Source organism: Lonchura striata, chromosome 1A (assembly GCF_050655825.1).
Source record: "Lonchura striata isolate lonStrDom1 chromosome 1A, ASM5065582v1, whole genome shotgun sequence".
NCBI classification, from domain to species: Eukaryota; Metazoa; Chordata; class Aves; order Passeriformes; family Estrildidae; genus Lonchura; species Lonchura striata.
Genome location: NC_140741.1, coordinates 14031218 through 14057337, shown reverse-complemented (window position 1 = coordinate 14057337; position 26120 = coordinate 14031218). Strand labels below are relative to the sequence as shown.

The window sequence follows — 26120 nt, the reverse complement described above, 5'->3', positions numbered from 1 at the left end:
CTAGAGTTTTAATTTACTCCTGGAGTTATCCAACCTGCCTTTACTCCCAGGATTTTCCAAGTGGTGAACAGTGAAAAGTGGGTGCAGTATTTGTTTATTTGGGGTGAAAATAGACTATTGTACTCTTCTTCTCTTAAATAAGGGTTATCCCTGAGTTTTCCTCATAATGAATGGTTTATTATATATTGAACATGGATTTTTTTTTTATACAATACTTTTCTAGGCATTGCTAAAATTCTAATTTTTAACAATATGGGTGTTTCCCCTAGACTGTTATTTTTGTACTGATGACAAGCAAAAAAAGAAGTGACAATGCAAAGAAAATTAAACTGCCAAGGAGAAAAACATGAAATAATTTTCCTTTCCATCTCGTTTTATTTTTTTCCTTGTTTTATTATACTTCCATTCAAAGAATCTTAAGGTCTGATTCCAAGCCTGTTGAAATGAACAGGACTCTTTCCGGTGACCTCAATGGGGTTTGAATCAGTTTTTTTTATTGAAAAGTCCCTGTTGTGGACTTTGATAATATTATATAAAAGCAATTGCATCCTGTCTATAGTATTATTACCTTTCAAAAGTGAATGATGTCATAAAAGAACCAGAATCTGAATTCACTGGAAGCAATTATTGTTATTTTTCAAGTTAGTTTCTCTGAGATAAAAAAGCACTAAAAGCTGTGTTAAAACAAGATAAGGATACAAGAAGAGAATAAAAGCCATGCTGGGTCAGAGCAGTCCTGACTCCGATGGGGCCAAGAGCAAGGTGCTTTAGGAAATGTGTAATAAAAGCCTCCAGCCTTCCTGTCAGCTTTCAGCCATTGCACATGAGAGGTTTCCTGACAAGGTTGCAACGTATTTAGTCTCCAAAACGGTTTGCCCTCAACAAATTTGCCTAATTATCCCTTTAAACTTACAACGTCTGCCATATTTTTTACAAAGAATTCTAATAGTTCCACCTTCACATGTACATATTAGGAAGAAGTCTCCCTTTTTGCTTGTTTTTGTCTTGGCATCTCCTACCTTTCTTTGAAACTCATACAAGGAGGAGTGGATTTAAAAACACTAAGATAATGAATCAATCTTCCAAGGACCTGGACCCTCCTTTTATGAGTATGCTCAGAAGACTCTCTCTGAGTTCCATTGGAAGCCTGTCCCAGTGTTCCATGACGCAATTTTGTCAGATGAAACAGATTTCTGTCACAATAAACATATGCCTTAATAATGGAAAGTTGATGTAGAGGGAAAGAGCATATTAATTGCATTTATGGAATCAACAAATTACACACATGCAATCATACAAATAAAGAGTGTCATGCTTGACCTTCACTACACACCATGGAGTTAACTGCTTTTGAGTGCAATTTTTGAGACTTACTACAGCTTTTCAGGGGCAAAGGTGAAGAATAATGCCAAGGTAAAACAAAAGATTCAGTGTTTGGGTTCAGAAAAGTACACAAAAAGCTGATGTTTATCTGCGGTTTATCTGAACCTCTTGGTTCTGCATGACACGGGTGGGAATGCCTGAAGAAAAGGTCTTTCTTGCAAAATTTTGACCATTCCATTGTTTGGTTTTTTTCCATTAAATTCCACCTAAGCTTTGTGATACTTTTCCCTTCCCATCTGTTAAAAAGAAATTGGGTCACTGTGTCTTTTAAAGCATAATAAATATGCTCAGCTTAAAAAGCTTAATTTTATCTTTTTAAAGTCAATTAATTGTTGAAATGAGATATCAGTTCTGCAGGAACTGATTTATCCCACCCCTCCTGGAGATGAAAATGTTTTAGCAGTTTACTTTTTAGGCTGTCCAAAGGAAATCACAAGTGCTTGATCCAGGACTATGCCTTACCTTTCTTTAATTTCTTCTATCAATCAGCTGTAAAAGGTTCTGACTGACAAGAAAAGAGACTCCAACTAAAAGCCGCCATGACTGAGGCAACTTTGTTATTTGCTAATTTTTGGGTGTAAAGGGACAATCCTGACCTTCTTTCTCAACAGCTTGCACTGTTTACAAACCCAAGAATCCAGATATTGCCATAAGCTCATCACAATCATCCCTGGATGGAGCTTTGGCAGAGCTGGAGCAAACCCAGGTGCAGAAGGCTGCATTTGCTCCCAGGTGGCAAAAAGAAGGCCGTGGTGCCTCTTGGGCTGTTCTGCTTTCTGGGATACCATTCACAAAGGTTTGGGGTGTCTTCAGCAATCCGGAGTATCCGGTCAATTTCCTCATTTTCTGCTTAAAAGAACCTGATGGTTTTCAGAAAAAAAAAAAAAGAATATTTTTGAGTTAGTTCTCCTCTTGCTGTGTAAAAATCAAGGAAGGACTCTTGCTTTATAAAGCAGAGTCATTTCCAGCTTTTACCATTTTCAGACCATCTCTCTGCAATTCATTCACTGTCCTAAAAGTCTTCAAAAATACTTTTCCCTAACCAAAGGACAAAAAATTATTTTCTTTAAAGATTGGTATATTCTGATGAGATGTAGCATTCTAACTGTGTGAAAAAATAAGATTAAGGTGCCATTCCTCCTTTGATTTGGTTTCTTCCTCCTGCTCATATCAGTTTTTTTTTATTTATATCACGTGCTTCCATCTGGGGAAAGACTTATCATCACTTGAACTGGTGTGAAGCAAACATAAAAGTGTTTGAGGGTTTTTTTTTGTTTGTTTGTTTGTTTGGTTCGTTGGTTTGGGGTTTTTTTTGCTTGTTTGTTTGGTTGGGTTTTTTTTTGCAAGAGGCATATCTTGTTCTTCACTAGGAAAATAGATGGGCCAGCTTTGTGAAATATTAGGAAATTAATATAGGATTGTGTTGTTTGAAAGTAGAATACTCAAGAAAGAAAAGACTTCCAGGGAAGAAATGTCCATATTAATAAATATATTTTATTATTATTAATCTGTATTAACAACTATTCAGTCTCCTGAATTAGAATGCCTATTGCTTATTTACTAGTTTTTGCTCAGATTCAAATCTAAGTATGTAAAATAATGGGTTTGTATCATACCAACCATGTGATGCAATATTTTTTTGGTCTTTTGTTTATTTCTGAGATAAAATTTTCCCGTATATATTTTTATCCAACTATAGGGAATTGTGCTTCCTTTCATCCTTTGTCTCTGTGCCTTTCCCATAAGTGTTACAGGATTGCTTAGTTGATCTCTGTTTTAGTGCAGCCCAACACAGAGAAAAAACTCAATACTAAAGGGAAGTTATTTTGGATTACAAAGCGTAGATTGGAAAAATTTAGACATTTCATATGCAATATTTTCAACTCTGTAAAAACAAACAATCTAATGTAGGAAGTCTCAAATCATCTATCTAGAAAATACTCAAGAGAGAAACAAAAAAAATGAGCTAAAAATCACACATACTGGAGCAACTTTATCTGAACTTAGCCCCATGTTTGGGGAATTGTGCACACACCACATTTGCTCTTAACAATGGTCTCTATTAGAAGGAAATGCTTGTAAATTAGGGCTGGATGCTGTTCCCCTGGGAGGCTGATAAGAAACGGAGGAGGAGCACAGCATTTTATGACTTTCACAACCTGTGTGACAGAACAGGGGTGCATGAGACACAGCTCCCTCCATGTGCATCATTCCTTCCTTTTCTGTTTTTCCACATCTTAGAGCAGTGCCACATGCTACAATACAGCTTCTTATCTGCTTATTTGCTCCCTATTTTCTTTCCTGTTCCACACAGCTTTCAGGAATAGCTAAAATAGGAAACACTATTAACTTGGTTTGGGATGTCTTGGTGATTATATGAAGGATGGAATTAGAGCTGGTGAGGAAGTTATTATTATTTAGAAAATGAAAAAGCTTTTTGAAGTATTTCTTCAGGTTTAGAGCACTTACTGGGGTTAGACCTAAACACACCACTGTTTAAACCACATCCCAATTTAGAAATCTTTAAAGTCATGGGTTTTTACTGATATATACTTTGAAAGATGTAAAAGATCTGTAAAAGATGTGTTTTCATATTTACTAACTAGAAAGTAGACATCAGAGCCAATTATTTCATTTTAGGCAGAGAGGAACACAGAGATAAACATGAGCCTCAGATGCTTATATTTTAAGAAGTTTCTGAGGTTGTGAATGATGAATAGTACACAGATATGAGCCAAGCTGTGTCACTTTTTGTCTGTCCCACATTTTCTTTCCTGATTATTTTTGGTCCTGAAGGTTCTCTGGGGAAACCCTTCTCTTTTCTAAGCCTGCAAAGACCTGCCAAGGGTAGAGGACTTTTTAAAGGCTCTGGGTGGTATGTGGAGGAGATGGAAAGTACAAAGTGCTCTTTCCAGCACTGCTTTTGCCTGTTGTCCTCTGGGGTTGTGGTGTGTGCAGCACAAGTTACCTTGAGGTGAACTTTGCTGTGAACAGATCACTAAACATATCCCGGAGCAAATATAAATGATAAAGCAAATATGACTCCCTGAGAAATCCAGGAATGTGATGAGCACACACAGGCACTCACTGTGAACTCTGACACAATGTAAATTCATATCTCAGCCTACCTTCCTTCATATCCAGCCTTGTTCATGCTCTCAGCAAAATTGACTTAGTTGGCTTTAAAAACCAGGCCTTAATCACTCATGAAAATGGAGCAATGCATGCAAAAATCCAGGAGTAATTACTCCAGGTATTGGCAATATACTTTATTAGAGAAAAACATCCACCTTCCATTGGCATCAGCTTGTAAGTTATTTCAGTATCGTGCTGTGGGTTTAAACTTGTTAATGTAGTCTCCCAGCTCAGAATATGTGTGGGTTTTGCTTCATTCCCTGTGCAATAACACCCTCAAACTATGGCATTACTTAGCAATAGATCCTGTGAACAGAAAGCATAGACCCCATTTTCTACAGTTTTCACTTCTAGCTCCCAGTCCCACCGTTTGCAGTGGAATGTGTAACTGGGCTTTACTAAGCAGGCCTCATAAAGAGTAGGAGGGAAAATGAGGATGCAAGAGCTTTTCCCAGTGTCATTCCTTTGTAAAGAGGAGATGATGGATGGATGGATGGATGGATGGATGGATGGATGGATGGATGGATGGATGGATGGATGGATGGATGGATTTCTGCCACTCCAGCCCTTGAAGCCATGGATGTGCTGCCTCCTAAACAGGCAGCCCCAGTTGAAAACTATCCTGATTTCTTTATGGATAGCAAGTTTACCTTGCTCAGGCCAGTAATATTCAAAATTGCAGATGGGCCCAGGTACCTTGCCCATTCCATCCAACTACTGAAACAATTAAATAAGAAACCAATCCATCCAGACTCCATCTATATCCCTTCATGTCCAAGATGCCCTTTAGACTAACTTAATCTTGTCAGTCTGACAAATTAATCCCCTTCTCTTCAGCCACTCTCTTTCCCTTTTTTCATTCTTTCTTGTTATGTTCACGTATTTTATTCTACCCTACTATTACCAGCCTTTTTTTTTTTTTACTTTGAATACCATAGATATAATTCATAGTTTGAATTTATTCTCCACCTAATGAATGTCCCATTTTTATTCTTCTTTCTTTAGAAAAAGGGGTAGACAAAGGATACTACAGTATAGGAGACAGACTGATCTGGCTGGAGGATAAGGTAAGTGCATGAAAGCTTGCTTTTTCTTTTTTTTTTTTTGTGCAATGATATCTGATCTAGAGACCTGTAAGATGGTATCTTGGCATGATTTACTTTAGAATTACAGGCTCCATAATAATGAATAATATCCTGATTTCTGTGAGGGAGTTGATGAAGTTATGAAGTTTCATGTGTGTGTTGTTCAGCATTAACCATTTACCTGCTATGCAGTCCTGGTTCTTGTTTGGAAAAGGAGCTGCTTTCACGTTGAAATCAAACCACACACCTTGTATACAAGTGCTGTGAACTGGCTGGTATTTGTCACACAAGAATTAGTGAATTAAATGTTAGAATCAGGAAATGTTAGTGTCGGGAATCTTTGTGAACCGCAACAGTTGATATCTCATTTACAAATCCTGAGATTCTTGCATTTTACTGCATTTTTTTGCCCTGTGCAGTTACCTTTGCACATTTCCTGCCCCTCCCTCACTGTCTTCTCCCCAGGAATATGTTCATATTTGCTATTAATTAGAGTTACTTAGCAGTGTGCCCAAGTCCAAAGCTCAGTGATCCAGGACTATTGTCTTAGACCTCTCCCAAACAACATCCAGAGCTTTTTCCACTCAAGTGGTAACAAAAATACAAGTTTGCTCAAAACTCAGACTCTATTTCTCTACCAGTGTTTTAGTCAGCTCTCTTACCTACCTCTGAAAGTTCATGTCCCTCCAGCAGGGTACTTTGTGTGGGCAGGAGCTGCACAGTGGCTTTGCTGGGGGGGTGTGGTGGTGCTGAGACAAAAGTCCATTTGAATTTGGTGTATCCACTGCCTGTTTGTATCCTTGTCTCACTCAAATTTGTCATGCAAATTTTCTTTTCACTTTTTTCTGGGGAAGTGAGGTGAGAAGGAAAGAGGAAAGAAATTTCTCATAATTCTTAAGAACTGCGCAACTTGCCAAAACACAGAAATTGAAATTAAACTAATACAATCAAAAATCACATTTTTAGTGATGATTACTAGGACAACATCAGACATACATGACAGTGCACTGTCAAAGGACAGATTTTCTTTGTTTTTTAGCTTTCTTGCACAGTGTCAGAGAATCAACCTATCAGATAAAGACATTATCTGAGCTAATTTTAAGGTGGATTGATCCCTTCTGCAGCCACAACTGTTCAAAGTGAAAATGGCTTTCATTCAGATAGCCTTACTCACTTTGAAAGAGATAAATTGCTCTCTGGTCTTCGTATAGTCTGTAAATTCATACCACAGCTTCATTCAGATTTCTTGAATGTGCATATAAAGAGAAACCCCCCAATACAGATTGGAAATGTTGCAATAAAAGTATCTGTAATAATGGAGTGCTTTGAGTGAGAAATGCTGCTGGTATTGTAAATGCCTCTGGAAGCAGCAGTTCATGGTCTCCTGACTTTTCCATATTTATGAAGAAGAGAGGTGAGAAAGTTTTTAGTGTGTCTGGCCTTGGTCCAGCTTTAGCACAATATGCTGTGGCTTTGATCAATTTTATTTCAAAGCCTGACTTAGACTGCTGCAGAGGCATCTTGGTATAAGAAGAGGAATGTTACAGGAGATGCAGGAAATGCTGTGGTGACTGATCTCTGTTGCATATACCTGCTTGTGTTCTGCCTTTAATTTAGGCATGGTCTAAATAAAGTCAGTGCAACCTCAAGCCATTAGTGGGCAAGACCAAGCTGCTCTTTTGTGTAAATAATTAAACTTTAAATATTGCATGGGTACTGGTGATTTCCCCCTCTCTTTACTTATTGTTGTGGAGAAAACACGTAGCAAAGAATAAAAATGTGTTAAGTTGTTTTTATAAGATGACTCAATCATTGCAGCTTCCTTTTTGTTCTCAGACCAAACTGCAAATGTAAAATAAATGCCAGACACAGAGAGAACCCAGGCCATTTGATCTTTTAGTACAAATTATCATTCTTTCATGTGTACAAGGCTTCAGTCTCATATCCCTGTTAAGTAGACATGGTGCCGAAGAAGGGCAAATATTTGTTGTGTTGGTTTGTTTGAGGTTCTTCTTGTATTTGCATCTTTTTGGCACATCAGGCTAAAATACATAAGTTTACATAATGAATACAAAGTTAAGCTTCCCAGCTATCTCAGCTATCTTTGTTTTAATGGGACAATAGAAACTACTGCATCCTGCTGTCAGACTGCTTCCCTAAATTATTTTCCCATGTCTCATGGGCTCTCCTGCTCTAACAGTTCACTTTGTAGTAACTACTTACTATGTGTCCAAATGTGAAACAATATTGGAATCGAGGACAAGCTGAGGTTCAACCTCTGAGGAGAATAAATGAAGCAAGGGCATGTCTGACATCAGGCTCCAGCTAGTGGTGAAAAATGATCCCCCCCTTGGAACTGGAAAACCTTTGGGATCAATCTCCTCCCCTGGAGAAATTATTTTAACATTCAGTCACCCAGTCTAGTGATGGCAGCCTCCCAAAAGAGTGACACATCTGATAAAAGGACACATTTTTGGACAAAGGCCAGTTGGTGCATACTGATAAAAATGCAATGTGGATTTGGGAATGTTATCTGCCTAAATGATCTGTATCAATAAGCAATGAGCACACCTCTGGTCCTGACTGACCTTCCCCACCAGCATTTTGCAGTTCATTTGTTTTAGCTGCCTCTCTTGAAGGGAATCAGAGTGTAACAAACCCATTGAGACCTGTGCGCTGTTCTGCATAAAGCCATAATTACTCTTTTTGCAAAGTAAGGGAGAGGAAGCACATATTTCTGATGGTTAAGATGAACTCCATTCCCTGGAGAGATTTTCTATTATTTCAGTACAAACATAGCATTTGCTGTAACAAAAGACAGAGGCGCAGGTCTCTGGTGATAGGTAGAGGGTTTGAGGCAAAACTGTTTCAAAGACACAAGGATAACAGCCTTACATTCATGTGGTATGAGAGCACTGCATGCAGCCTCTCTTTTATTACCAAACAGGCTCCTTCTGGAAATTTGAAGTAACAGGGAAGAGGTGAGAACCAGTTTGCAACTCCAGCAGAAAAAAATAGTCTACTCTTTTTTGGCTGAAAGCATTGCAAAGCTGACTAAAAACATGGTGGTAGCTCTCAGGCAAAAAAATCCAAACCCTTTTTGGCATCAATGATGTTCATGGCTTCATTCCTCTCACTGACATGGCACATTGCATAGTGTGAGTTTGCCTGGAACACTTTTCAACCTGGTTTTCCTTGAGCAGGGCATAAAATTTTTATTTTGTTGTGTAATAACCTAGTAACCAAAGTAATAATCTAGTGTGGTTCTTTTCACAAAAAAAAAAAAAAAGAAAAAAAGAAAAAAAGAAAAAAAAAACAACCCAAAATAAACCTGAGATATTTGGACAAAGAATGAGGCTTCCTTCCCAACATGTGATGTGTGCCATTTGGCCGACCCCTCCTTCAGTTCCATGGCAGAGTCTAATTTTATATTGCGGTATGTAGCCATTGACAGATCCTTTTGAAATATATTAAGAGGGAGACTGGTTCCAAAATGATGTTCTAGAGCTGGCATTAGTTTCTTTTCAAAATTGTAAACTAATGCTTCTTTATGATGAAATGGGTATTCTTTCTTTTCCTTTTCTTTTCAAAATGTCAAACTGCATGGCAACCTATAAATAAAAACAGGAGAGAAAAGAATCTGCAAATGAAAGGTTAGAAGGGACAGCTGTGTTGTCTTTGAAAAAGAAATCTATTAGGTATTTTTATAATTATATGGCAGTCTTTTTTATGTGGTATTTACAGTTATGATTTACGTCCATATTACCATAACTATTTCCATACTTAGAGACAACATGTGATAATACTGAGAGCCAAAAGCAACCATTTGGTAGCATTTAAAAAATGCAGGAACACTAAGAGAAAACAGGGCAATAAAGCAGAACCCTTCTGAGTTTTATCCATCTGCGTAATGCAAGCCAGGACAAAAATGTCATCCAACATAAACAAATGTAGAGGTTGGATTGTGGTGGTAAACTCTCTCTTTACCAATTTAAACACCCGTTTTTGAGTTGGAAGCTAAAAAGATGGGCTCAGAGAAGAGTGGTAACAATGGAGAGATGGATGTTGGTGAATCTGATTCCTGCTGCGATTACATCAGGAGTCATTAAATAGTAAATTATTTATCATGGCAGTGCCTGGAAGCACCACCAGCTTGAAAAGCTGGTAAGAATTTCCATTCTAAACTCCTAATTTTTGACTGGGTGATGGGCATAACTAAAATGCATTTAAAAAATAAAAGGAACAAAAAAGAAAAACAAAAGCCAAAAATTTGTGCATGATGAGTCAGTTGCAATATGAGCATGCTACACTTTTGAGGTTTCAAGAATATGTCTGAAACAAAACCCTTTGTTACCAAAATTGTGTTTTGGCACCAAGGTGTTTGTGAGTTGTTTGCCCCCAGTTCCTTAAAGATGGAGACATTCCATAACAGAAAACTGTTCAGCAAACTGCTTGCAAATGGATGTTGTCTGGATTTTCTTAGGTCAAATCCTTATCTCATTTATTCTGGAGCAGTCCAGCATAAATCCATTGACTCTGTGCCATAAGCATGATGTCATTAGAATTTTATTTTTAATCTGTTGCTGAATTAAAACAAAACAAAAATAAGGAAAAACTAAAGCCCTGATGCCTCAAGCCAAATTGTGCTTCCATTTATGCCAGTGAAATTACTCAGGATTTATGCAGGTGTAAATGGCAGCAAATTTCTTAAATGGCTTTAACAATATTCCAGCTCCTGTGTTCACATCCTGCTCATCAAGAGCAAATTGGCAGAGATGAGGTGAAAGCAGAAATAGGGACTCAAACATTTCAGAATTAATCTGAGTGAAATAATTTTTTTCACCTATTATGACTAAGGGAATCTTTGTGGTATGCTGGGTATTGTAGAACTGAAATTGTATTCTTGTAACTGAAATATCAAGATGAGTTTTTAATCTGCAAAGTAATGAAAATTTAACTGCTTACATCTCAGCCACACAACTGTTTCTAGTCTGCTCCTGACTCCTCAGTACAGAGACGAACTATTGTAGTCCTGACTTCTTCTGACTGTCTGGGATGGGCTTATGCTTCTCAGATATACCTTGTTTGGTACAGTTGAGAGGGAAAGGTTGGGTTTGAGCTGCCTGGTTTTGATGGTAATTTCTGGAGGATCAGGCAAAAATAAGAGCTAACTCTAATACCGTTTCAAGTAAGGAAGAGACAGATCATGTATTCTGAGGCATAACAAAAAGAATCCTCCCTCAATGTTTCCCTTATTTTTTTTGTTGTGGAGCTTTATCACATGTGGTACTTGGTAGCACCCCCCTATTATTAAGGTTCTACACCACTTTCCATTACAGAGCTCTATTTTCAGTTCCTTCCATCTTTGCCAAACTCCAGCCATCTGGGCTGAAATTCTCAGAGTCAGATGTCTGCCTCGGGCTGAGTTCCTTTGGAAAATTTGTATGTCAGATTGGGTCATCCTTTCTATATCACAGTAACCTGACCCACTGTGAGGATTCCCCCAAAAGTAAACTTAAAAACATTGATGGAAAACACTTGGCTTTTTCTAAATTTGAGCAAGAAAACTGGACAGAAATGGGATGTTATCTGCCAGTCTTGGGACCCAGAGGCCTAATCCAAAACGTAGTGAACTCATCAGGAAGCTTTCATATGGATCAGGCCCTGATTTTTAATGAGTGAGGGAACAGAGTTTTGCACAGTGAATGTTTGCCAGGTTGCAATTCACCACCATAAATCAAACGTTAAATATTTCCAAAGCCCAATAAATGAGCGTGCAGATGGCAGTGTCTGCTCCTCAGGGATTGCACTGACTGGGATCCAGCCCCAACTGTTCAATCTCATTTACAGCAGTCTCAAGGATTGCTCTGATTAGGCACTTGGTGCAGTCTTGTTGTTTCTCTGCTCCCTTGGCCAAAACTTTGTTTCTGGGAGCAAAGTCTCCCTTCCGGCACTGCCCAGAACACCTTGGTTCATGCATGGCAGGGGTCTCACAGCCAGATGTGGCAGAGAAACTGGAATCAGCTGGGTTCAAAGCTTCCCTTCAGTAAGAAAACAGAGTCACTTGCAGAAGAAGTGCAAGTGCTCCTGGAGAAGAGCACATGGAGTAACTGTGAGCACCAAGGGAGGGAAAAACACCAGAGTGACTTAGGGCTGCTGGGAAATACCACAGAAGAGAACTGTTAGAACATTGAAAATCTAATCCATATTGATGCAGCCAGCTGTTTAACCTGCAGGGAAAAGGTCCTTGAAATAGCAGTGCTGATGGAGACAGCTGTAGATGAGGGGCCCTGTCCGTGCCTTCCTGTTCTCCACCAAAACTTTCCCAGCGTCAAAACTGGCTTTAACATACACAGGGAAAAGGGTCCTGAGCTTGGAGATGGTGATTTCCTGTAAGTTTTAGAGAAAATCAGTGCCTGGGTAGAGGACAGACACTCTGGAAATCCCCCTGCTCCCAGAACAGACTGCAGTGTGAGTGTGGCTCTTCTCAGGCGCCAGGAAGTCCAGCCACAAATGGAGAGGAGTCACAGCTCTGCTGGTTCTGCTGCTTATGATGCAATAAAGTAATTTATTTACTATTATTGGGTGAAAATAAATGTTTTTAGAGCATTTTCAAGATTTTTACCTTTTTTTTAATAGAAAGTCAGATCCTCCCATTAAGACCTGACTTTGACCTGAACTTCCAAAGAATAACAAAAATTAAGATAATCTCTAAGTCTTTTGCATCTGCTTTTTAAAATTTTTAATTGGTTATTCTAAATAAACATAATGTTCTACATGATCCTGGGTCCCAAATCAAAATGCCTTTGACTAGCAATGTTAAACTGGAGTATTGTACCAATCTTCTTGGGGGAAAAAAAAAAAAGTGTAAATGCATTAAGACTGCCTTTTCTTATGAGCAATGTTGCAGTGTTTTATGCTGATGGAAAAATAATTCATTTGAATACTTTCTGCAACCTCCAATTATTGCCGATTTTAAACAATTTAATTTAGAAAGCTTTATTCAAAAATATATTTTGTAGCTGTTCTCTGTTGGTTATCTCTGTGCACTGCAAGTGCTGCCGTTCCTACAGACAGGTTGAGAATATTTGTTCAGAATGTTTCTTCATCTGAAAATGACAATTTGTTTCCAATGGAACATTTTTTTGAGAAAGTGTCACATTCATGTGTTTTAAATCATGCACTGAAAGAAAGTGTTTCCAGTTTTCCACTTCAGAATGACTTTCTGAAAAATGAGAATTGGGGTGAAATACTCTTGATTTTCTGAGCATTTCAGTTGAACAGGTTTATTTCTAATTCATTTTTATGACTGAATTGAAGACGTTCCAACATCATGAAGAATTCACAGAGAACACAGATAATTTTTTTTTTATAGGAAAAAAAATTTATTTTCCTCTAGTATTTCTCACCTCAGAATTACTGTAGCTACTTTACTTACCACATTTTTCAGATCAGTAATTTACAGGGTAATTTTAATGCTATATGAATGCCATGTAATATTGACCTCTAATTCCTCTTGATCAAGGAAGGTACACTGAAAAAAAACCCACAGATTTGTACTGTTCAAATAGTTCTGAGACTAAGAGTTGGATTTCTGTTTCATGCAAGAGCTGTGGTGCTGAATCAGAGCAAGCATCTGTTTACTCCTTGAGCTATCCATCCACTGATGGCAGCTGAGTGATGGATGAATTCAAGCCTAATTTACTATAACTGGTCTCTGGATGTTTGCAATGGATTATATGTAAGAATCAGTATGAAAAACAGTACTGTGAAAGGCAAGTTACAGGATGATAGCACTCTGTAAAAGAAAAGAAAAATAAAAACCAGAAAAAACTCACCAAGTCACTGCAGTAATGTGACAACAATCCCTGATGTATTGGCTACATCTAAGGAAGAGAACTTTCAGTCCACAGAAAATTCATATATATGACTTCATATAAAGGCTCATGATGTGAGGGAGAGAAAAACTGAAAAACTCATTTTTCCCCATCAGCTTGTCCTTTTCAATGCATAGCACTGAATTTTATGGAGCACAAAAATGTGAGCAGGACAGTAATACATACTTCTACATCATAATAACTTTTCCTACCAGTAAATAGTGTAGATAAAGTAAAATTATATTTTTCCTGTTGAGAAGTTTGGGTATTCTGGGGTGCTTGAATAAAGCACATGTTAGCCAATGTGTCTGTTATGCACTTCAGTCCTTTGAGACCAGAAGGAGTGGGTTTGAGCATGGGGTGGTGCAGAGTACCTGAGATCTCTTCTGGTCATATGGGGTCAGTGCTTAGTTTAATACAGGCTCCATCCTCAAGTTTTGCGTTTTTATGCAGTGTCAGAATACAACTAAATATTACTAAATCACTGAGCACTTTACCCAGGGGTTTGTTCATGGCATTGTATTTGAAGAACTGTGCTTTTCTTCTTTATGAGAGAGTGTTTTCTACAGGCTAAAATGCCTGTAAAATAAACTGTGTGCTGTCACATCAGGCCAGAGGCAGCATTCTGAGTTCTATGGCTGTGATGCCATAAGGTGCCTTGGGAGCACAGGGTAGTTCAGCTTGCAGGGGACCTCAGGAGGTGGTGTAGTCACTGCAGCATCCACCATCCCTACTGTGGGTCTAGCACACTGCTTCAGGAATGCTGGACAAGCTGCAGGTGGACAAATGAACACTACAAATATGCTGACAAGCTGTCACAGAATCACAGAGCCATTTAGCTTGGAAAAACTTCCACAATCATTGAGTCCAACCTGTGCCAGATCCCCACCTTGTTACCCAGCCCAGAGCACTGAGTGCCCTATGCAGGCCTTCTGAGACCTCCAGGGATGGGGACTCCATCACCTCCCTGGGCAGCTCCTTCCAAGGTTTGACCACCCTTTCCAAGAAGAAATTTTCCCTGATGTCCAACCTGAACCTCCCCTGGCACAGTTTGAGCTGTTTCCTCTTGTCCTGTCCCTTGTTCCCTGGGAGCCCAACTCCCCCTAGCTGCCCCCTCCTGTCAGGTAGCTGTAGATAGAGATAAGATCTCCCCTGCTTGCTCTGGTTTAGGAGGTATTATCAAGGACCAAATTGGCAGGTCTGTATTTGTTTCTAAAACCTGCAACCTACAGTTAAATGGCCCACGTGGCCTCCGTGTTTTCAAAACCTGACAACTAGAAATACTGAAAATTCAGTCACATTTTCTCTTCTGAAAAACACTAACAAAAATAGTAGATTATAACTGACCTAAAAAGGACTGTTTTCCAAGAGGTGAAAGAAACAGCAAGGCATATAAAGCAACTTTTACAAGTGTGGAATAGAGCCAAAACAGTGTAATGTGAAATGTGGGATAGTACAGGGCTAGGCTGTTGCTGCCAGTCAGGTTAAGTGTCTGACCAGATCTCCCTCTGGATTCAGGGTCTGGCTCACACAGCTGCCTTTCTTCTTCAGGAGCAGAGATTGCAGAGATTATCAGCAATATTATCACAAGTCTACTACCCTGTGTGTTGATTAAGGCTGCTGCATTTGCAGTTGTGCAGTTATGAGACATTAAGGAAACTCCCCAGTCACACCATTCCCTCTTGAGACTTTCTGGCAATGGCACACTCAGAGACTTTCTGGGACTTCCTTGGCCTGGCTCCCCACACACCCCACTCCCATCACACCAGCTTTGCCATGGCAGAGGCGGCAGAGCCCCATATGTCTCATTCCATAAAGCCACCTGTTTCTGGGGCAGTGACACAGACACAGCCCAAGCTGCTGCCTCCAAGGAGGGACCCCAGCAAAGGAACCCCTGGGATTTTATCCCATCACAGTCTCCCCATGGCCAATCCCACTCTTCCTCCCAAGTATTCGCCCCCTGTCCCCATCCTTGTGTCCATCCACCTCGCTGCCATCACTTGTTTTCATCTCCCTTCTTGCCCAAAAGGTTGGGCAAGAACTTTTCCAGCTGCTGCTGTGACTCAGTGTCCATTCACCTGGCTGGCTTTCACCTGCCTTTGTGCCCTTTGTCATCCCAAAGGTCGAAAGTTCATCCTCTTGTCCTGGGTTCCCACCCAGAGCTCAGCCTGTGCTTCAGTCTGCATTTAAATCTGCATCTCAACCTGCATTTCCATCTGCAGTTTGTGAGCCCAGTACCTGCACCAGAGGTGTTCCTCAACAGTGAGAATTTTTAAAATTACTTACTTCTAACCCTTGCTGTGGACATACCCATGAAGAACAGAAATGCTGAAGCCTCAAAACTCCCAAAAGGAAGAGGATGAACATGAAATACAGAGTCTGTATTTAAAATGTTAGTGTTTTTAAGGCACTGACCATAAGTAGCTGTTGCAGACACTGGTTTATATTCTTATACTGTGCAGGGGAGGCAGAAAAAGCAGCTGAAAGGCCAAGTCAATGCTCAGAACTAGACCACCCTGGCCTCTCTGCCCTCATAAACCCATTGGCACCTCCCCTGCCCTGGAGAAGTTTTGAAGGAGTTCAGGTCTCTCCTGAGCTCTGCCATCAGGACATACCCTAGGAGGCAGCAGAAGTCCACGTTTTTTCACAGCAGCTCAAAACACATCACCATCCTCCTCAGCCTTACCACGAGCTGCCTATTAATGTCAGCGTTGTTACTGCCTTCTGAGGGCTGGGCAGCTTTGCACAACTTGTCACCGTAGGTATCTGCAGAGTTTCTGAAGCCACCAGCAGCAAGTCTTGCCTGTGGCAGGCTGAGCCTGGAACTCATACCAAGATTGAGTGGGTGCCATGAAGAGAGCATTTTTCCCTTCCTGGAGTGCTCGGTTTGCCTCAGGATTTGCAGCCAAAGAGGAGAAATAGCTGTTTTCTCCACTCTGATTAAAAAGTTCTGTAGTGCCATAGAAAGAGGATTGTCCTTGATGAGTACCCAGGAATTGAAGTCCAGCAGTCTTTTGCGAGCATCACTTTACATACCTGAAATTAGTCTGGACAAGCCAGTTAGAAATCATTTTATGAAGGGCAGGACTATATCCAAAGAGTAGGCTCACCATAAAGCCATATTTATAAGTGTGATTGCCATGTAAATGGGATATCCATCTTCAGACATTAAGGGCTCGGTAGGCAAGGCCACAGCAGTGCCCTCAGGACACACATTTCTGTGCCCCCCTTAGCTCTGACCTCTCCACTCACCCTCATCATTAAATCAGTGGGCAGCTGCCCCAGGGTAGCAGCGTCAGTGCAGTGTGGGGGAGGTGAGGCCAGGGCAGGAGCAGGAGCTTGGGAAATGGTAGCTTGACAGAGGAGAAGGGTGGAGGTAAAATAAGTTATTCTTGCTGGATGTGGAAATGGCAAACAAATTCTATTTTCTTAGAGGGTTTTGAAGCCTGAGCTCAGAATCTGCTTTGGGTGTCACTGGAGTCTGGTCTTGTAGCCTTGCATGGCTGTGCCTTAGCAGTACTTTTTTGGTGTATTGGATGTGTTTACTATGTGTGCAGTAAACATATAGAGCTCTGGCTGATATTCTGTAGTTTTTGCATCTACATCCCTTTTTTTTTTTTTTTTTTTTTGTATGGCTACTCTTTACATTTTTTGCATTCCAGACTCCATTTTTTAGAGTCTACAAAGAACTTAGATTTCTCTAGAAGTACTGAATATTGTTGTGAGCTTTGCTAGGTACTCTCAGCTCTCCTACTGTAGCACATTCTGAACTCACTATCCAGAAGGAAAAAAACTCCAAAAGAAAACTCAAAAAAGTATATCTGATGTTCAGAACAAATTTATTTCTAGCCCCAGCTAGAGGGACTGTTACTGCAGGGATCACTGCAAGGGTGTTAGATCCTGGAGTCCCAATGAGTTTTACCCTGAGGTAGGATTGCAAAAATAGACTTCTGATCCTGTGTAAAACATATCTGCTTGGGGGGTAAGATACTAAATTGTGACAGGAACTGCTGTAAAGCTAACATAACTTTAATATGTGGGGAATAGAGTACTCCATATGCTGCTGTGTGATTTCCTTCTTTGGCTTGGAAGGCAAAACCCACTGCTTGTATTTGGAAGGCAAATTTCAATCCCCAAAATATCTTCTCTGAATTTACTTAATTTTACTGGCTGGCTGAGCAGGCTGACCATAGCTCAGACTGGAGTACAGGTTATGTTATTCAGGAGAAAACTCCCTTTTGTGAGCAGAATTTTGTTTCATTTCATTATTTTTTTCCTCCTCTTTCTCCTTCTCCAAGACTATACATACAAAGGGAGGTTACAAAGTAAAAATAAGCTGTAGCCAGCAAAGTTCAGGGTTTGAAATTAAAAAAAAGCCTCTGTATACTTATTAGAATTTATTGTTAATGAGGTCATTTATATCAGGGCAGGAAATGTACAAAATAGCATAGGATAGAAAAATCTAGACACTATAAAACACGCCAACAAATTTGGCACACTCATTACTCCCTTAATATGCCCCCAATGTAATCTATAGATCCCACAAGTGACCACACTATGTTTATGTATGCAAAAACTCCTATATATGTAACACTCATAAGAGTAGCAATTTTACTAGTGGGAAAAGATTATTGTGGTCCTTTTATATAGCATATATATTTACCTAGAGTGAGTCCTTGTAAGAGAATGCAGGACCATGAAAAACTGTTAAAATGTCATGATTATATTAATTTCATACTTAAAGGAATACTTCATTTTAAGTTATGGTTCCAAAATTACACTGCTCATTCATGATGTTTTTAATGTATAATTGGCTGCCTTCAAAAATGTCACAGTAGGAGGAAAAAAAAATCATTTTCCTTGGCGTGTGTACTGTTGCTATTCCTGTGTTCATTTGGCTTGGCTCGAGGAACCAAATGCTGCAGTCTGAAATAACTTTTTATATGTTGACACGTGCATTTAACTAGAATAAGCAGGCAGAGTGGACCAAGTTGGATTCAGCAAGGAACAGAATATATCTTGTGTTGCACCTTTTAATGTGTCAGCCTTGGTTTCTGATTCTCATTTCATCATTATCACAGCACACATGGAGCTCTGAGCTGCACTCAGCCCCTACACAAAGACCAGGCAGCAAGGGAACACCAACAGGGGAGGAGGGAAGAGTAAGAAGGAAGAATGGAAAATATAATGTCTTGAAGATAAAGCTGGGAAGAGAATACCATTAATCTGTTGAAATTTATTTAGCAAAACTTATTTAGCCTGTTGTTTTCCAGAGCAAATAGATCTTTGCTGCTTTGTTGACTGTCCCTTGGCGGTGCCTAAAGAGAGGTCTCTCCAGTCCCACATATACAGAGATGGATTCTTGAACCCTCGCCTCATGTTCACACCCCTGTCCTGAGTCTTGATCATTTCTAGAGTTGATTTGAGCTCCAGGTACTGGATTGTGTCTGATCTCTAAACCCTGGGCTACTGAGATCTGTGTTTGACAGCAAGCCTTGGGAGAAAGCCATGATGCTATCCTGCAGGTGAGGACAGGGTGGTGCATGCGGTCTTCTCTGTGTCCTGTCTGCTTCCCATTCCCCCAGCACACAGCTGGGCTGCAGGAACCTGCCATGCTATGGTGCACAGGTTCATAACACACCTCCTCTGCAGCTGGGATGTTCCTCAGCTCACAGGGATGTCCCATCATCTAAATCGTAGTTAAGTCACCTGGACCTTACACTGAGAAAATCCTAAATGCTCACAGGGCTGCAGCACAAGTGGACACATAAGGAGAATCCCAAGGAAATTTTGTAGGCACTATTGTGAATTCTCATTACTTTTGGGGAGGAAAAATAAACACTCTTCTGTACCCACCTCCATACAGTCCCATGAGTCTGACAAACACCCTCAGAAGAACAGATGGCTGTGCAGTGTGAGAAATCTTTCTGGGAAGCAGAAGTTAAGGATCAGCAGTAGGTAATGCCCTGCTTGTTTTGCAAACTAGGCAAAAAAGGACACCTTATTCAGTTATCGACAGGAAACCTGGGTCAAGTTAGTGGAGGTTCTTGTCCAGGACCACTCCCTAGATGAGTTCAGGCTCAATGTTCTTGTCAAGATGAAAATCGTGACATGCCCTGTGCCTTGTGCATTGTTAGGACCTGCTCCTGACCACATCTCAGCAGGGCCTTCTGCCTTGAGCACATTCAGATTTAGTGTGCAAAGAACTAGGGGTCAGTTAGGAAAAACAAATCCGAGTGAACCATTAAGGACACTAAGTAAACTTAAACCCATGCACTGAAGTCTACTGCATCAGTGTGACAGCCTATGATAGAGCACCAAAATGCTGGGTTTTGGAGGCTTTTTGAATCATTGTGTCGGTCTTGCAATGTTTTAGGTAGATGTTGTGTTCTTCATGACATCTGTTGGTCTTCCAAATCAGGACTTCTGTGTTTAAATCCCAAGGAGACATTTGTGTTTGTGCCACTAGTTCTCCTAACTGTTTCCTCAGTGAAAACAAAGAGAATCTGGTTTTTGATATCTGCAGATTTTATTGACTTTTCCCTGTGATATACCTGATACTGGGAGGAAAAAAATCTTGTGTTGTTTGTGTGTTGACTTGTTTACTAAAAAAACAAAAACAACAAATAAGTAAGACTTGAACTGAAAATACTCAAGAAACCTAACCCTGGTTCATGTTTCCCTCCACTGCCATCTTCGCCCGAGGAAGTAATATCCAGTTTTAGAATTAAAAGCTTTTTTCTCTCTTTTTTTTCTTATCTGTCCTGTGTTGGAGGACAAATATCACCAATTTATTTGGCTTTGTAGTGCAAAGCCAAATAGATTTTGGCTTCTCTATTACTGGGGGGAATGAGTGCTCAACTACAGTATTTATTAGCATTTAAATAGTCTGAATTTTACACCTTTGTGTGCACACATGCATTTAACTTCTCAACCCTCTCCACCCTCTCCCCCTCCCAAGGCATTAATGAAGTTTCAAAATAGCAGTTCTGTTTGGAATACCTAATTGCTGGCTTTCTGTTGTGGTGTTTTGGTCTGAAAAAGCCCCGTAAAGAGCAGCCCATGTGTTCCTGGTTCAATGGGGACCTGTGTTCCCCTCGGGGAGCCTCGTGGGGCTGTGGCTGAGGATCTCAGCTCCCTGTTTCATTTCAGCCTCTCTTGGACAAGCAGCACACACTCAATTGATGGGCACTGTAAAAGGGCTGTTGGAATGGAATGATTTATTTATTTATTGCTTCTATATTTATTTATTGCCAGTGTCAAAGAAAAGATTGTGCTCATGGGCTTTTCATCTTCTCCCAAGTGCTGCCTGCATGCTGCACTGCAGAAATATTTCCCCCTCTAAATGCACTTGTGCTGACTGGAACTGGATCCTCACAGGCAAACAGCAATGCTGCTGCTGCTACAATGTTATAATATTTCATAGGTCAATTATAAATATTATCTCCAGGGCAATAAATTTCTCCAGAGTACTTAGTCTACTCCTAATAAATAGTTTATTTAAGCCTGTAAGAATGGTGACATTTCACTTGGAATATATTTGGCCTCTTAAAAATTGTTAGTGCAGAAAAGAAAAGGGGAAAAATAAACTGGAAAAAAATATGCAGCAGATATTTTGATATTTTTCCCTATGTTTTTACTTGCTTAAAAGGGCCTTTTTGTCAGACAGCATGTTTCTGTGTGAAGATATTACAGGGTTTGATTAATGTGAATTATTTGACATCTTATTTAGAATACTATTCCCTCCTTTTTTCTCTTTCGTTCCCTCTTTTTTCTCTTTCAGAGCTGCATGCAGCTGAAATAGTGCTTGAGCAGGCTGTCTGTCACATCAGTAGTAGTAACTCAATTCCTTCTGCCACTTTCCCCTTTTGGGGTAAACCTTATGAGCGTGGTGGTGACATTGTATTTGTTTATTTTTTGATGGTTTGGGGTAGGTTTAGATTTACCATTATTATTCATCTTTCTCTTTGGTTAAAAAGGCTGGGGTTTGAATGGATTTTTAATAGTGATATGAAGACACGTGTCACTTTGATTCTTAAGATTTTCTAAAACCTTCTGAGTTTACATTCTTTTAGAGAACTTTCCCACACAATTTCTGTAAACAACATATTGTTTACATTCTTTTATGGGGGTGGAGAAACTTAATGTACTAGTGGTTTATCCAATGTCTTTGGAGAGGTAGCCCATTCACTCTCCAATCCAATGTCACCTTTGGGAAAGTATAAAAGTTGAAGTCAGATAATAAACTTTCTTCATTACCTTGCAAATAGCAAGTGGCTCGTGTTGTGCTTTCATGTGTCCTATAGCGACAGACACGGACCAGAAGGGGGGAAGTCTTGGTTTTCGTGGTGGGGTTGTGTTTTGTTGGGGGCTTTTTGACAGCTCAGCAAAAACCTCTTCATTAAACTACTGAATTCACATCAAGAATAAGTGCTAAAATTTTCTTTCATGTGCTTCCCATAAATGTGCCATTTTATTCAAGCTCAGGGAGAGGTACAAAGCTGATGATTTTATTTGTGCATATGTGGGAACATTATATTTCTATTGCAATCATCCAGTATGGAAAGAAAAATAATATTGCTTTGAAAACCTCAAGAGATTCTTGAACACAGACCTGTTTAAAAATTACAATCTTTGCAGTTCTAGGGATGCTTAATACCTCTCCTGACAGAATCCATGCCAGTCTCTCCCAGATGACAGGCAATCTCCAGAAGCTCTGGGAACAGGCAGGGAAAAACCTCAACAAATTCAAATATCTATAGGAAGGGGAATAATTTTATACTAAGGGAGTTAGCAGGCACTTGGTCAAAGACTTCTGGTGTAAAGAGCCTGGAAAATTTTGTACCTCAATCAAATCCCACATAAGACTTGGAAGAAGGGAAAAAAGCCTCCTGTGTGCTCTTTTGCTGACAGCAAAGCAGGAAATTCTCTGCATTTACAAGTTTATGGCAGCGCAGGTGTACTCTCCTGCAGACTTTGGCCTGCACATGATTTTGTCATTTAAATAGACTTGGTGCAGAGCAGAGCTCAGCTCAGCTCTTCTGACTTGGATTTCTTGTTTCTGAATGGGTTTCCCCTCCATTCATGGTTTCTGCCTCAGAATATCATGAGCTTGTCTTTTTAGTTGCCTGTGTAGGAGATTTTTTGTCTAATTTTCCTTTTTTTTAAATTTATTTTTTCTCTTGGAAAATATCAATCTCTGAGTAGTGTTTTCATTCACTTCCTTTCACAACACACTTGTTCTGAGCATTCCTCTTGATCCCCAGTGCATATCAAGGATGGCATTGAAAAGCAAAATAGGAATTTTCCCTGTTGTGTCATAGCAAGTGTCTGAATTAAAAGACAATAAAAAGGCAAATCTGTTTTTAGCCAGGCTTATACAGATAAAACAAAACAAAACAAACAAACAAACAAACAAAAACCAAACCAAAACAAAAAAAACCCCAAGCTTCCAGTATTTAGTAATGTGGCATTATAATGTGTGTGGGTCACTTTGAGGGAATTTGCACAAACATTCTCTGCAAACTTACTGTACTTTTTGATCTTCCAGCTCTGGGAAAGAGTACAGGAAGAGGGGAAATATCTCCAAAGCATCAACACTGGAACAGCTTCTGCTGGAACTCAAAATGTCTCTCAGACATTTTTTGAGGTTCCAGGCCTTGGTCAGAAGCATTTTAGACCCGGGCAGGCATCTGGAAACAGCTGTGATTTTGAGTTTGAGCCATGGAATGAGTTACCAACTTTGGAGGTGGAAAAAGCAGTCACAAAAGGTTAGATAGTATAGTAAAAGTAGTTACAAAACAGAGGGGAAATTTTTTTAATTATTGTACAAGGGGGTTTTAACACTTGTACAGGGAGGTTTTTACTTTGTACATGGGGGTCAGAAGTTCTAAGATGGAGGAAAGTGGGCTGATCCTGTTCTTCCTCCTTCTTTTTCCTTGCCTCCATGTTCTTGGTGATGTTGGCACTCACAGATTGGTTTAGAGTAGAAAAGCACTTTGTAATATAGGTAGTAGGTATTGGGGGAAAACTATAAACATGTAATACGTAATATATCATATAAAAGATAGCAGCAGCCCTGGGTGGGGGGAGAGAAGAAGAAGACAGCAGACAGAGAGGATGTCAGGGTGTGTGTGTGCCTCTGCCCAGGCCGCTGACCAAACAGCCACAGCCCGAGAAGACAATCTTTTAGATAACTAACAATAAACTGCCTTGAGACCGAACAGCAAGAGCCTGCGCGGTTTTTCTTTGGAATCACAAGTTGGAGGAGAAATTTCACCACCACATGGGACCCCAGAGCAAGGCTGGGGTTCTCACAAGCTTCAGTGGTAAAGCTTTAGGGTGGCTTCTCTGTGCAAAAATCTGGGCTCCTCTGCATCCCTAATATCCAGGGACAGGTCTCAGTGTAACTGAGTGTGCACCATGAGAAGCCTCTGTGATGATTCCTGGCAGCTCTGCTGGTGTTTTCCACTGAAAATTGAAAACTCTGTTCCTCATTCCCAAATGACTCCCCAGCTCCTGGAGGGGCCACAGCTGAGCCAGCCGTTGTGCTGCACCTGTGTTGTTTGCTCTCCAAGGAGGGGGCAGGCAGGGAGCACAAAAGACTGCTGCAAACAGCAGAATTGCCTTCCAGATGTATCTTCCATGTTTTATTGCAACACCACCTTAGCCCCTTTCCCTTTCCTGAGTTTATGTAGGCTGGAGACCCTTGCAGGAAGGCAGGGTCCTTTCCAGCTGTTGACTTTTTAATCTTTTCTCTGAACTTCAGGGCATGCAACAAGCAGCATAATACTTCATATGTGTGTTTAATATCAGTGAAGTATTTTCGTTTGGACTTTTTCCTTTATAGGCTGCATAAAGACACAATTTGTGAGATTTTTACTTCCCTCATAAAACCCCCTGCTTGCAGCAAGCTGCATTCTGCTCAGTAAAGCTATCAAAATTGACAGATTCCACTTTGATCATAGTAACAAATCTGTTTGACCTGAATTTTTCAGAAGTGTCACTTATACATAGCGGGGAAAAAATCCTTGCACTTGCCAAAGGCAAACTCCAAAGCTTAGGGAAAATTATAACCTTGTATGCAAACATTTTGACTATTACTGACCCTTGCTGAAGGAAGCAGCTTGAAGTTTAACTGAGTACTGAGTACAACAGCTCCTGGAAAGTAACTTTTGTGTTTTCAAAGGTTGTAGGGAGATAGGTATATTTGCAAAATTACTGTTTAGCCCATTAACATAGAGCTAATTCTTTATATTTCAGTGATGTAATCAAAAGAGTGAGATTCTGGGATGAGTAGGTGTTATAACTTGTGTGTGTGGTAGATGTTATCAGCCTGAAATATTACAGATATTTAAAACTGCTGAATCCCATTTCCAGCTATTTTGATATGCTTCAGAGAAATAGCTAATACAGTGCAGTTTGCAATTGTAGGAACCCAGGTGGGCCTGGAGCCAGGCTCTCACCTGGCTGAGATCAGAGCTGATGGGGCTGAGCTCCTGCAAGCAGAGGTTCAGGGTTTCACTGCAAATTGTCAGAAGTCCCAGTGCTAGAGAACTTACTTGGAAGTGCTGTTGTGTTTATCCAGAAGTGGAGAAGGTGGCTCTGACTTTGAGGTACCTCTCAGATGACTGGATTTAAATTTGACACTCACCTTTCATAGAGGTTGTTTTTTTTTTAATTGTCTGTCCATGTTGCTGGTTTAAGTTAAAAATACTTTTAGTCACCCAGAGAAGAGTAACATTTTTCAAGATAGTAAACCAACTCTATAAATACCTGTAATGCCAAGATCTTAACCTCAGGGACAGCATGGCAAAGCAGTTTAGAACTGTTCTGCTCAGTCCTTCATCAGAACAGTGCTTTCTTTCTCTCTCTGAGTTTTTAATAGACATCTCAAGTCGAGATGACTGTCAGCACTTTCTTCTGGTAAGACTCAGTTTTGCTAAATATATATTCTACATTTGTAGCTATAAATATATACAGATATAGAGTATACACTTTCCGTAGGAAGCCAGGTTCCATTTCTATTTAATTTTCTGATTCATTCAGCAAGTGTATACTGCTTTAATTGCCTTTTTTTTTTTTAATTTGCATATGCCCAATTTTGAGAAATATTTTGACATTTTACATGAGTCTGCTTTCAGTTCCTGTGCCTCGGTAATTGGTGAGTTTGTTTCTGTAACATGGGTCTCTGTCTTGCTTAGGGCACAGCACTGAGACTGAATCCTGTTGTTCTGAGAAGCAGACTTTTGTGCAAATTTAGCACAATTTAATGATCTTTAAAAAAAAAATCAGATTATTAATATCCCATTTAAATAATTTCGGGTATGCTTTTACAGACAGAAGGAGTTATGCAATGAAATTAAACAAGAAATAAAATCAAAGGCAGGTTAAGGTTATTTTTATTTCCCCATATAAGCATACTCATATTTGTGGAAGTCAGTGTTACATAGACTACCAAGTGGTAGAGGTTTGCAGAATTAGATGTTCTGTGAGTAGCTAGAAGACATTATTTATTATTTTCTCAAAACCAGACATATGCCCCATGCCTAGCCATGCCTCAGAGCCTCATTCTAATCACTACATGATGGATTTAGAAAGAAATTTCTGCTGTGGCCAGCTCATCCCTTATAACTGTTCA

The 26120-nt window shown here is 39.9% G+C and overlaps 1 protein-coding gene across 1 annotated transcript in view; it reads left to right on the top strand.

Annotated features, from left to right (window-relative positions):
• The window catches only part of LOC110472978 (potassium voltage-gated channel subfamily KQT member 1-like), a 189503-nt gene that overhangs the window by 5744 nt on the left and 157639 nt on the right, over positions 1 to 26120 (top strand). The window contains exon 4 of the mRNA XM_085569109.1: positions 5524 to 5585. Within this exon, the coding sequence (XP_085425235.1) occupies positions 5524 to 5585 (62 nt within the window). The remainder of the gene's footprint in view (positions 1 to 5523; positions 5586 to 26120) is intronic.